The sequence below is a fragment of the Pelmatolapia mariae genome, linkage group LG7, assembly GCF_036321145.2.
Source record: "Pelmatolapia mariae isolate MD_Pm_ZW linkage group LG7, Pm_UMD_F_2, whole genome shotgun sequence".
Lineage (NCBI taxonomy): Eukaryota > Metazoa > Chordata > Actinopteri > Cichliformes > Cichlidae > Pelmatolapia > Pelmatolapia mariae.
Genome location: NC_086233.1, coordinates 14,787,289 through 14,798,867, shown reverse-complemented (window position 1 = coordinate 14,798,867; position 11,579 = coordinate 14,787,289). Strand labels below are relative to the sequence as shown.

At 37.6% G+C, this 11,579-nt stretch overlaps 1 protein-coding gene across 1 annotated transcript; it reads left to right on the top strand.

Annotated features, from left to right (window-relative positions):
* The first annotated feature begins 7,367 nt into the window (after window positions 1–7,367).
* Window positions 7,368–11,579, top strand: crhbp (corticotropin releasing hormone binding protein). Its single transcript, XM_063480566.1, has 7 exons — window positions 7,368–7,479; window positions 7,566–7,659; window positions 8,071–8,228; window positions 8,793–9,003; window positions 9,624–9,769; window positions 10,693–10,810; window positions 10,897–11,579. The coding sequence occupies exons 1-7, from the start codon at window positions 7,390–7,392 to the stop codon at window positions 11,049–11,051; spliced, it is 972 nt and encodes a 323-aa protein (XP_063336636.1). The 5' UTR covers window positions 7,368–7,389; the 3' UTR covers window positions 11,052–11,579.

Sequence of the window (11,579 nt, the reverse complement as noted above, 5' to 3'; positions counted from 1 at the left end):
TTTTTCACGCTTTGCCTCTCCAAAACATGAAATGTACACTCATGCAGAAGTTGTACTAAACTGGAATAACAGCAGAGGGAGGTGTTTTATTTCAAGCCAACATGAAAATATTCATGAGCAAGTGTTTAAACAGAGTTATTAATGCATTTACATGTAAACATATATTAGCCCCCTAGCTGATGATCAAGTACTTTGTGGCTTTAAATATATAATCTCCCCCTGCTGCTAATGCAACTTCTGCATGCCCGTCCATTTCATGTTTTGGAGAGGCAAAGCGTGAAATGGACACGGTGGACCGCTGTTGCCTTAATGCTCTGTGTACTGCAAGGTAAAGAGCCTACAATATTAGCCCAACAGTCTCATTTGCCTCCATGAGCAAGCACTTGGTGAGAGTGGGAAGGAAAAACTCCCTTTTAACAGGAAGAAATCCCTCCAGTGGAAGTAGTCATGACTGAATGAGGGTGAGGGGAAAGAATTGTCAATAGTGATGCTGACTTACATTCAGTATACTCATCTGTGCTTATTTGTTTGCTTACTACTGTATAGCAAACATTTGTTGCAAAATTGTATTCTGTGCATACTGAAACACTTTTTTATTATTTGTGAGTGTTATGTATATTTGTGTATTTGTTTACATGTATGGGCTTTAAAATAACAGTTCATGTAAGTTCCAGGAGCTGCTTCGTGGTTTAATTCATTTATGGATGTCACTTAGAATACTTAGCAAAAAGAAATCCATACAGTAGAGCAGAATTTTTTAAAATCTGTTATCAAGTTCTCTATAAAGAGGGTCATTGTTCTCAGTATCTTCCACTGAGAATACAGTTCAATTAGTGCTAATTGAGGCAGACAACACCACAAAGTCACAAAAATATGGATCGAAATTGTAGCAAGATTATGCATTAGTGGCAAAGCTTTATCAGTGACATGAACAGGTACTGTACCAAATTTATGTATGTGATATGTAATGCATAAAAAGTCTGAGATGAATTTATTATTTTTAAGATTCCAAATCAGTAACTTGGATGTCAAGACAAGGATCGGTAGACGTGTCTCTGCATGCCGCCTTGACAGGTGGTGATTGAAGAAGATGGCACTGTGGCTTAACAATAAGCTCAGAATGATATGATCAAACCTGGACCTGTTCAGCCATTTATATTGGTGTGAGCATCAAACTGTAGAATCAGGGGACTATCTGTAAGGTGTGAGAATTTATGGTGTGATGAGAAATGCAATTTTCTTATTAATGAAAATATGTTAGCGCCAGAAGAACTGCAATTTTACAAATGATTTAAGTTTTCATTAACTGACTTTCCAATGATTGAGAGGCCATTCATCAGCGTCAGAGAAGAGCAAATACAAGACAGTGTCAGAGTCAAGTCACAGCGTATCAGTCACACTGTTTGGCTCCTGTGAGGCAGCATGTTCAGAATTTGTATTGGCACATTGAGTGTTGTTATCTGTACTATGCATTTATCTGTTTTGGTACATTCATCTTCCCAAGAGAATGTGTTATAATGATTTGTCCTTTAGCTCTACCAGCAGGTCATGGTTTCCACTGACCTGCACATTATCTACACACAGTGGATGAACACAGTTTTTGCACACAGGAACAGTTTTCAGATAATTAATCCTACTGACTTTCAAAATGCCCCGAATTTTCCACCACGCAAGGTTTGCAAATCTTAGTGAAACCAATCACCATTTAGCAAATAAACTGTGAGAAAATAGAAAATTTGACTTTGATGTCCTCCACAGCATGAATTGTGTTGATTTCACCAGTACTTTAGTTTTGAATAAGAAAACCCCATCAGCCTGAGTGCGCATTCAGTTTTGTGTGAATGAATAAATTCAATGATTTTCAATTATTTTTACACACACACACACACACACACACACACACACACACACACACACACACACACACACACACACACACACACACACACACACACACGTTGTGTAAAATGCAGATAAAAATGAAAGAGCAGCTTTTGGCAGAAAAGAACATAGGGAATGCATAAAGCAGGGTTTAGACCCTTAGGAATTGCAATTTGAACACAAGGTTATAGATCTAGGGGAGATTTTTTTATCCCAACCTCAACGTGTACAACTTATTTCTTTTACGACTTACAAAAACAGACATCTGTTACATTAGATATTCTTTCATTCCAAATGCTACCTACGGCCTTTAGAGTTGACCAATATTTTTCTCATTTGTTTTTAACGCATGACTCAACATTGTTAACCTTCTCTCACTCTGCCTCATATCCTGAGAGCTTCTAAGCACTTCTTGTTAATGTTTGCATTTGTTGTTGTACGTTTTCAGCGCTTTGTTGTCTGTCAAGGATATTATCGAAAAACCACTGAGCTGGTGTCGTGAAACTTGGAAGAAAAATGGGGAACAAGCAAAAACAGAACCCAGTACATTTTGGTTTGGATCTTTAAAGCTGCCATAGCTCATTTGCTTTGTTTGATGATGAGGTTTCCAAATGCCCTTCTAATTATTGTTGTTAATAATTTGCCATTTCATTGTGTACACAGAATTCCTCTGTTCTGTGTCAATGTTTTTGGACAGAGTGATGGATGGATGGATGGATGGATGGATGGATGGATGGATGGATGGATGGATGGAACCGATACTAAGTCCATCTTTTATGTAAACTCGATGGACATCACCTACGCTTAGTGACCCCTGCTACTCAGCAAAAAGTCTTACAGCCAAATGAAAAGCTACAGAGTCCCTCAGATGGCCAGAATCTTCTCAGATTAATTAGCTCAGCAAAATACTTTTTCCACACATGGCTTAAAAGTGACAGAAGATATATTGCTAGAATGCTAGAACGATAAAAATTTGTGTGCTTCGTGCAAAGTGTATTTGCGATTGAAAATATATGTTCTTTGCAAATTATGTACATGTAGAATTTCTACCATAGAAATGGCCACAGTATATTTACAATAATGAAAAACACTTTGCCCTTGTTAGCAGTTCGGTCCCAGCTACCAGGTGAGATGCATATAGCATTTGACATTTATTACTATTTACAATAATAAACAAAAGATAAAAGCTTGTCTATTACACTCCATTAAAAAAAATGGTGTGTGCCTGTTCAATATGCATAGCAAGAAAAAGATGTAATTTGTTTGCATTTTAGATACCCTCTATGTTTTTACTTAAGCGTAATACAGCCGACTAGCAACAGCTTGACCACAGCTCTGCCTCACAAGAGAGTAAAGAAACAATAAACTCAGCACCTTTACTGTTTGAAAAGCACTTAGATTAAACTTTTATTTGGTCAACATGATGATAGACATCAGTTTATAAACTCCGTCAGGAGAAATTAAAATCCCACCGAATAAAACTTAACTTGCATATCTCTATGATGCGCTTTTAAAAAGGCAAGGTTTTTCTGCTTTCTTCATGAAAGTTTGGATGGTAGTCTTTAGCTTTAATGACATTTGCCATATAACTAATTCCATTACATAACATTTAACTAATAGTCCATTGACAATCTGTAGATTGAGCCAACATAGTTGTTTTGTATGGATAACTTTAAAAGCCAAACCACGCTGCTTACAGACTACTTCAAATCACTGAGAAGAATTCAGGAAAAAAACAAACAAACCCAAATGCACAAAACATCTTCTTGAATCTCTTGCAGTAGGAATATCTTATACAGTTACCCATCACTTTATTAGGCAAGCCTGTTCAACTTCAAAGCAACATTAACATAAATATCTAATCAACCAATCCCAAGGCAGCGAACCAATCCTCTTTGAGATCATCAAGACAAGTTCAAACTGAATGAGGAAGAAAGATGATTCGAGTGACTTTGAAGGTGGCGTTGTTGGTATCAAGCAGGCTGGTCTGAGTATTTCAGAAAACAAAGTATTCCCTCTCATTATTATTAAAATAATATTGTTTATATCAATATATTACTATATTTGCTTTTTAAATAATAACCTTGAATAGTGGGGGGAAAGGTATGCAATTACTTTTACAAATGCTATATTGCAAAAACATACATAAAAATTCGATTTGCCTTAAGGGTGTGTGAAAATACGGTAATACATTTTCCAGTTTCTTTAAACATAGTCTTATCTTGGAGAAACAAACATGTTGTTTTGAGTGTGGATTACACCGGCATTAGAATGGATTGACCTTTTTAACAGCCAGAGGCACCTGCAGACCTCAGGGACTGAGCCCAGACAGGTGGGAGACAAGTATTCTGTGTCCTTGACTCTTAATGAGAATGCAACTTGAAACTTTTCTCTGCAGTATTGCACTTGATACAAATAATGTGTGAATATGCCTTTTCAGACCTGGAAAATAAGCAAACATCCTTTACAAATGTAATTTGTTTTTCTGTTAAAGCATATTAATTAACTATGGTATGAGTTTCTCTTGGATGAAAAATTTTAGGATGAAATTTTAAGAAACTGGGTGGTGTTTGTGTTTGGCTGGAGTTTTCTCACCCTAAAAAAACAAGTCAGACTACAGTGCTGAAGGCCCCCAGGGTTTGTTATGACTATATAACACGAGGCAGGCGTAGTGAATGAACTCTGGGTGAGAAGTGAATGGTGTGGAAAACATCGAAGGTTGTTACATGAATCAGTGTTTTTTTGGTATAAACTTCCCATCAACCAACTCTGCTGTGAGACAGAAACAGAGACAATCATCCTCTGTCTCAGCCTGTGTTAATGTAGTTTCTGTTGTGTTTGACATTCTCTACATTATTATTTGAGTTAAGAGTAAGCTACACTGTTAGTTTAACTATATATTTGTGCTTAATCTACTAATAAGTACAGACGGTTTTTGCAGACACTGAAACAGTCCGGAGTAAGAATTATCTGATTTTTGCATTCATTTTCTTCAGTCCTTATCCAACTTATCCAAACTATCCCCAGCTGACACTAAGAAAGTGACAGGGTACATCCTGGACAGGCCACAAGTCTGCAGGACTAGCACCATGCCTCAACAGCACACTATCTGTAGTCATAAAGGAATGGATAGGTTGTGGTGTCTCAACATTGCTCAGTTGATATTAAGGGGTCCAGAATATGCAAAAAAAAAATATCCCTTACACAATTATACCACCGCCAGCAGCGTGATACAAAGCATGTCACAGTAAAAATCTAGACTCATCAGACCAGCTAATCCAATCTTTGTTTGTGCATTCAGAGATGCTCTTGTGCATATTCTGATTGTAACAAGTGGCTATTTTAGTTATGCCTTGATTATACTCCATTGCTGAAGCAGACATGGAAACCTGAGAGTTGAGTAATCATTCCTATTATGCTTCTTAGATGTCCACCGCCTGGATGCATGAGTAGTTGGTGCATTTTAATGTAAATTCTGCGCAGACAAGTCTGAATGGTCACAAAAAACAAGCAAGTACATGGATGCCCACATTGAAGGTTCTACAATATCTTTTACCTTGATAAGACCAAGGCCATGGTTGACTACAACTGGTAGTTTCTCTTTGCCAGGGACAAAAGGATTTGTTTGAGAGAGCTTATTGTTTTAAACAGAACAATGAATTTCAGTGAAGATCTAAGAAGAATTGTAGATTTATACAAACTGGGAAGGTCTCTTGGAGCCATTTCTAACCAACTGCAGATTCCAAGATCATCAGTTTAAGAACCTGCAAGTTCAAGTTATTTGCATTTATAATGGTGTCGACCAAGAAAGAAGGCCCTGCTCCAATACTGACACTTTCAAACCTAAGAACACTGTAAAATTGTCAAGCATGGTGTTGGTAGTATTATGCCACCATGGGGTTGTTTTGCTGCTTCATGGTACGGTTACATTACCTCCAGGAAAACGACCAATTTAAATGACTTCCATCCATCCATATTCTAATGCTTGTCCGGGTGTTTTGATAGCATAATCGTTTCTTGTTTGCTCCCAAATAAAATTTCAATTAGAATTTATTGACATAGGTCTTAGAAATTGTAAAAGGAAAAAAGAATATTCAGTGTGTCACATTGTTTTCATTAAGGATAACTGCCATCATTAATATTTTTTCCCACGAAGAAACAGTGCTTTAATTTGTCACTTACAGATGTTTGTGTATGAACTTCTGATTCATCAATGAAAGTATCCATAAAGCAGAAAGGGGAAATAGGTCATGTTTAGTTAAGCTCAAGTAATGAATGTGTATTTTGATTAACAACACCATATAAGAAGTCATGCTTTTGTCACCTGGACAGTGACATTTTAAAATTGTAATATTTTCTATAATGAATGGGCAATGCCTCACATTTCCAAACATACATCTAAAGTCATTTAAAAATGGTAAAAATTAAAATGTGCAAAAGTCTTAAGCTACCCCCCGTTTTTTTCTTCTTTTTTTTTACATTTTGCTGCAAGGAGCTAAACGTTTTTTTATTTTTGTACAGGTAGAAAAAGTTTGAGGAATGCCGTGTCTCTCTATTATGGTAGAGAGATGCATTTCAGCCTGTGGTTTTGGGGATCTTTCCAAAACTGATGGAATTATTAATGTAGTAAAGTACAGACAGATTCCAGTCCACCTTACAATACCATTTGCAAAGCATATGATTGGCAATGGCTTCATTTTTTAGCATGACAATGATCCCAAACATACCGTCAATGCTGTGAAAGCACCTGGATTCAAAAGTGCACAATTGGAACACATCAGTCATGGACCATGGATTGGCCTCTGAAGAACCCAGACCTTAGCAATATTGAGAACTGAAGAAAAGGTAACCAACATTCAGACAAGAGCTTTGAATATCCTCTGAGAATCCTGGAGGACTTTTCTGAGCTAATTCTGAAGACTATTTAAAGAAACTGCAAGAAAGCATGAAGGGTGGTCATAAAAAACACTGCACAACTCTGTTTTTGTCTTATATAGTTCATGTTCGTGTGTGTTTTCATATTTCTCAATAGATCATTGCACCTGTGTTCAATAATCCTATAAAAAATATTTTAAAAGGTGTGGCTCAATACTTTTGCACAGTACTGAAAGGATTTAATATCCTTTTTGTTACACAGTGTAAAAGGCCCTTGTGCATGCATCACTCTTTTCACTTTTTATTTAGAACAAACATCTTCAATGTGAGTTGTTTAATGATCGGTACGAGTCTGGGAGGGCTGCAGCAGCTACCTGAGTCTCTTTGAGGGAAGATGAGTGGGAAGGGAAGATCAGCTTTTCCCTTTCTGTCTTTGTCTTTTCATCCATTCGTCCCTTGCTCTCGTCACAGCTACGCAATTGGCTGCTTAAGGAATGGATTGTATGGGAGGGGAGGGCGTCCACGGTGGGCGAACATGTCACTTGGTCCTTACAGTATTTGCTCCTATAAAAAGCAGCGCTTGTCGCGGAGGAGCTCAGACTTTCTCCGCTCAGGTGAGCCTCGCAGACAGAGATGCGCGTTATGGAGCGCACTTTCCGGGAGCAGCTCTTCTTTCTGGTGTTGTGCCTGTCCGTCCTCAAGGGAGACTCCAGGTATATTGAGGTAAGTGTCCGGACAGATACAGAAACTTCTTAGAAGATTCAAAGGTACAAACGAGACGCGCCAAACTTCTCTCCCACCCTCTGTAGAACAACGAAATCACAAAAGATGAATTATATTCATTTTTCAACTCGGAACTCAAGAGAGAAATGCCCGAAGAGTTGATGTATCGCCGACCTTTACGTAAGTCACGTGACATCTATCTATAATATTTTAAATAAACATATAATTGATGGTTTATGCTGGGGTTTTTTTTGTTTTTGTTTTTTAATTTTTGCAACTTATGGGTTTGAAGACCAGATAAAAGGGGAGGTAGTGTTTGTGTATATTTATGGTAAATTAGACTTGTTTTCTGTCTCTTAATTTTGGTTTTACCAAAATTGCTCTGGATAAACACCTAAGTATAATGAATAGGCTAAAAGAGCTGAAATGTAGAGAATGAATGGAAACGCAGCAGAAAAATAGATTTATATTACAAACGGACAATAAATATAATAAATAGTAATTAGAGTGGATCAATGTGTCTTCATTTATTTATATTTTTTCATATTTGGTTGGCAAAGTTTTCAAATTCCTTCCTGGAATGTCTTTCAGGTTGTCTGGACATGGTTGCAGTGGAGGGCCAGTTCACCTTCACAGCAGAGCGCCCCCAGCTCAGCTGTGCCGCTTTCTTCATGGCAGAGCCCAATGAAGTGATCAGTGTGGATTACGACAGCGTTGACATTGACTGCATGGGAGGAGACTTCATCACTGTAAGCTAACAGCGCTTCTCGTGAAACACCTTTCCCCTCCTCTTATATTGAGCAAAATATCACAAGATGGGGTGATGCATCTGGTCACGTTGGGCTTGAAGGGCTTAAAACTTTATTTTATTTCATAATTTTTGTATAATTACAGGTAATGCAATAGACTTTTTTGTGCTTTTGTGATAAAGCTTTTGCTCTGTATTTCCATGTCACTAAATACTGGGGTCTGTTATCTTGGTTCCTAATTAGACAAAATGCTCTTTAACCCCGGAGAACCCATGGGGTCAGAGCCGACCCCATTGGTTTTCTAAGGAAACCATGGGGTCAAATTTGACCCCATGGTTTCTCCAGGGTTAAACATAAAGTAATTGGGCACAAACCTGCTTCCTTTAGGTGAGCTACCTGAAAATCACTTCCCCATTGATTGCATACTGGTTAGGTTTCAGCCTAAAGAGTTTAATATTCTTTCCCATCATTAGTAAAACCATCAAGAATTAGGAAAGAAATAATTTGTGATTGAATGTAAAATTCTACTTAAAGCTTCTGTCTTTTAATATATATCCCATCAAGGTGTTTGACGGCTGGGTGATGAAAGGGGAAAAGTTTCCCAGCACCCACGATCACCCACTGCCTTTGTTCGAGCGCTATGTGGATTACTGCGACTCTGGATCGCTGAGGAAAAGCGTGCGCTCTTCTCAGAATGTGGCCATGGTCTTCTTCCGCATTCACAGTGCCGGCAGCAGCTTCACCCTGACAGTCAGGAAACACACCAACCCCTTTCGTATGTAGACGATCATTTTCAGAAGTAAACTCTAAAATTCCCTGCATGCACATAAACGTAACCATTTGAGCTTTCAGCCCATTTACACTGCAATTAATGTGTAATTCAGTGGTGATACTGGCAGCCTGGCACGGTGCTTTAGTCATCACTTGCACCATTAGTGGACAGTTTGCCACCACTGTGTTCCTGGATAAGGACCAAGGACAGGCTGCAAATGCTCTCCCACAGTAACATGAAAGGAAAGGGCAAGTATGTATACTGAACCCCAAATTATTTGAACCTGCTTTTTAAGTGTTTTTGAGATTGACCTCAGTGAAGGCATTAAAGTTTTCTTCATTTTCTTTGAAACTACCTGATCTTTACTAATTAGATATAATAATAATACTGAAATAGTCCTTTGAAAAATGCTTGTGTAACAGATCACAAGCATATAATTATTTTGACCTTTTGACATTTGTCATTCAATGCAACAAACTGAAGAGGTACTTTAACACCATGTATATATGAATCATGCATGTACAACCCCAGCCTTTAGGTTATGTGTACATTCCTATGCTTCTATCTGAACATCCATCAAAGTGATCACATTTGCAACATCCACTCTTGTCTATTTTTTGCAGCCTGCAATGTCATGTCACAGTCACCAGAGGGCAGTTACACAATGGTGATCCCACAGCAGCACAGAAACTGCAGCTTCTCCATCATATATCCAGTAGAGATCAGCATCTCAGAGTTCAGCCTGGGCCACTACAACCACCTCCCCAAGGTGAAGAAAGTCACTAAACACCCTCAAATATTGCCTCAGTGCTTTTAATTCATCTTCACACTGTTTGCTACTATTCAAATACAGTGTTACAGGGTTTCTCAGTTTATATAGCAACTGAAACCTTCAGTAAAAAGTGACTTTTGCATTGAGAATATTAGTGATTTTAAGTGACCAGACCCCTAAAATCATAGCAAATTCAGATCTCATACTAAGGTATAAGGTATATTAGGCATAAGGTTCAAATCAGTTATGGAGTGATTTAAATGAGAGTCACAACAAGGTGTAGCTCCAAGAGGTGAAATGGCACCAGACTCCACTTTCTCTCAGCTCTAAACAGAATAACATGAGCGTAGCATTTAAGATTTAGGAGTTCATGTTTAATGTTGCAAAAAAAAAAGAAAAAAAAAAAAAAAAAAAAGAAAGAAAGAAAGAAAGAAATGTGTTTGCAATGTTTAGGCAAAGTTGAAAACTCAGACACCTGCACATGTAATTAGTAGCCCTTCAATTTGAATGTATATGACTGGTACAGCCAATGCAACCAGCTGATTCCAGCACTTTTTATAGGAATAGGAATATCAGACATCTACTTTGTTTTGCCCATAAACATTTAGTTCTTTGAATAAGTGACCAAATCTTGATTTAGATACAGCAGAGATTTCAGGTAAAAAGCAGAAAGACTTGTTTGTTGGTTTTTTGTAAAAAGGTAAAAAGCTTTTAAAGTGTGCTTGGTAGGTTGTGTGCTTGGTTTTTTTTTTTTTTAACAAACTTAAAATAATTCATCTTAGGATATTTTATTAAAAAACACATATTCTCATAGTATATGTTGTCCTTAAAAATTCACTATATGTACCTTTATTTTGCACAATAAGTATTTAGCATTTGTTAGTTAGTATTTGTATCACACTCTATGTTGATTTCCATAGAGATCCATGCCCGGATGTGCAGAATCAGGGGACTTTGTACAGCTGCTGGGGGGAAATGGCATTGATACATCAAAGCTGCTTCCCATTACTGACCTCTGCATCGCTTTCACTGGACCAAGTAAGTGCACACCATCTCTCTGCCTCCCCTTCTCTTTAAATAAAACACCAGTCAAGACTTAAGATTTCTTTTTGCTCTACCTGCAGCCCACATGAAGATTGGCTGTGATAACACTGTGGTGAGGATGGTGTCCAGCGGGAAGTTTGTCAACCGAGTGTCTTTCAGCTACAGGCTATTAGACAGCCAGGAGCTACAGACGATCAAACTCAACAACGTGGAAGATTTCTGTTTCAATAACTGATCCTAACAGGATCTTATGTGACAAATGTAGCATTTGACTGCAAAAGTTTTTAAAATTACTTTAAGTGAAAGTAACAGTCAGTCCCTCTGATTAGATAAAATGTCTGAGGACATTGAAATAAAAGTGTATGACAAATAAAAGATAAGTGTCATAGGACTATTATGATATTACACACTCCTCTTTACATTTTTTAAAATAGATTTTTCTTTTAAATTTCATTCATTTTGTTGTAAATAAATTTAATGAAGTGTCCTTTTGTGTTTGGTGGAACCACACTTGTTTTTATATGCTTTGAGCGCCCTGTGTGCATTTATCAGAATTAGACTTATGATGTTGTTTTGAGAGTTTGTCATCGACATTCTTGATAAGGAATGGTGCTAAAATGAATGTCACCTTCTGTTTGTGTGAGCACTGGTGATGTGCTGAATCATGGACATGGAGGGTGAACGTAAAGTGAGGGAGTATGTCATTGCCATTATGAGGGCATTTGATTAAAAAAAAGACCAAAAATGTTTTTTGTAATAAAAT

Excerpts from the sequence above, each read along its gene's own strand:
- crhbp (XM_063480566.1), top strand. The coding sequence starts at position 7,390 with ATGCGCGTTATGGAGCGCACTTTCCGGGAGCAGCTCTTCTTTCTGGTG. Across the intron at positions 8,229-8,792 it reads TGGGAGGAGACTTCATCACT|GTGTTTGACGGCTGGGTGAT; the intron begins GTAAGCTAACAG and ends TATCCCATCAAG. Across the intron at positions 9,004-9,623 it reads GAAACACACCAACCCCTTTC|CCTGCAATGTCATGTCACAG; the intron begins GTATGTAGACGA and ends TATTTTTTGCAG.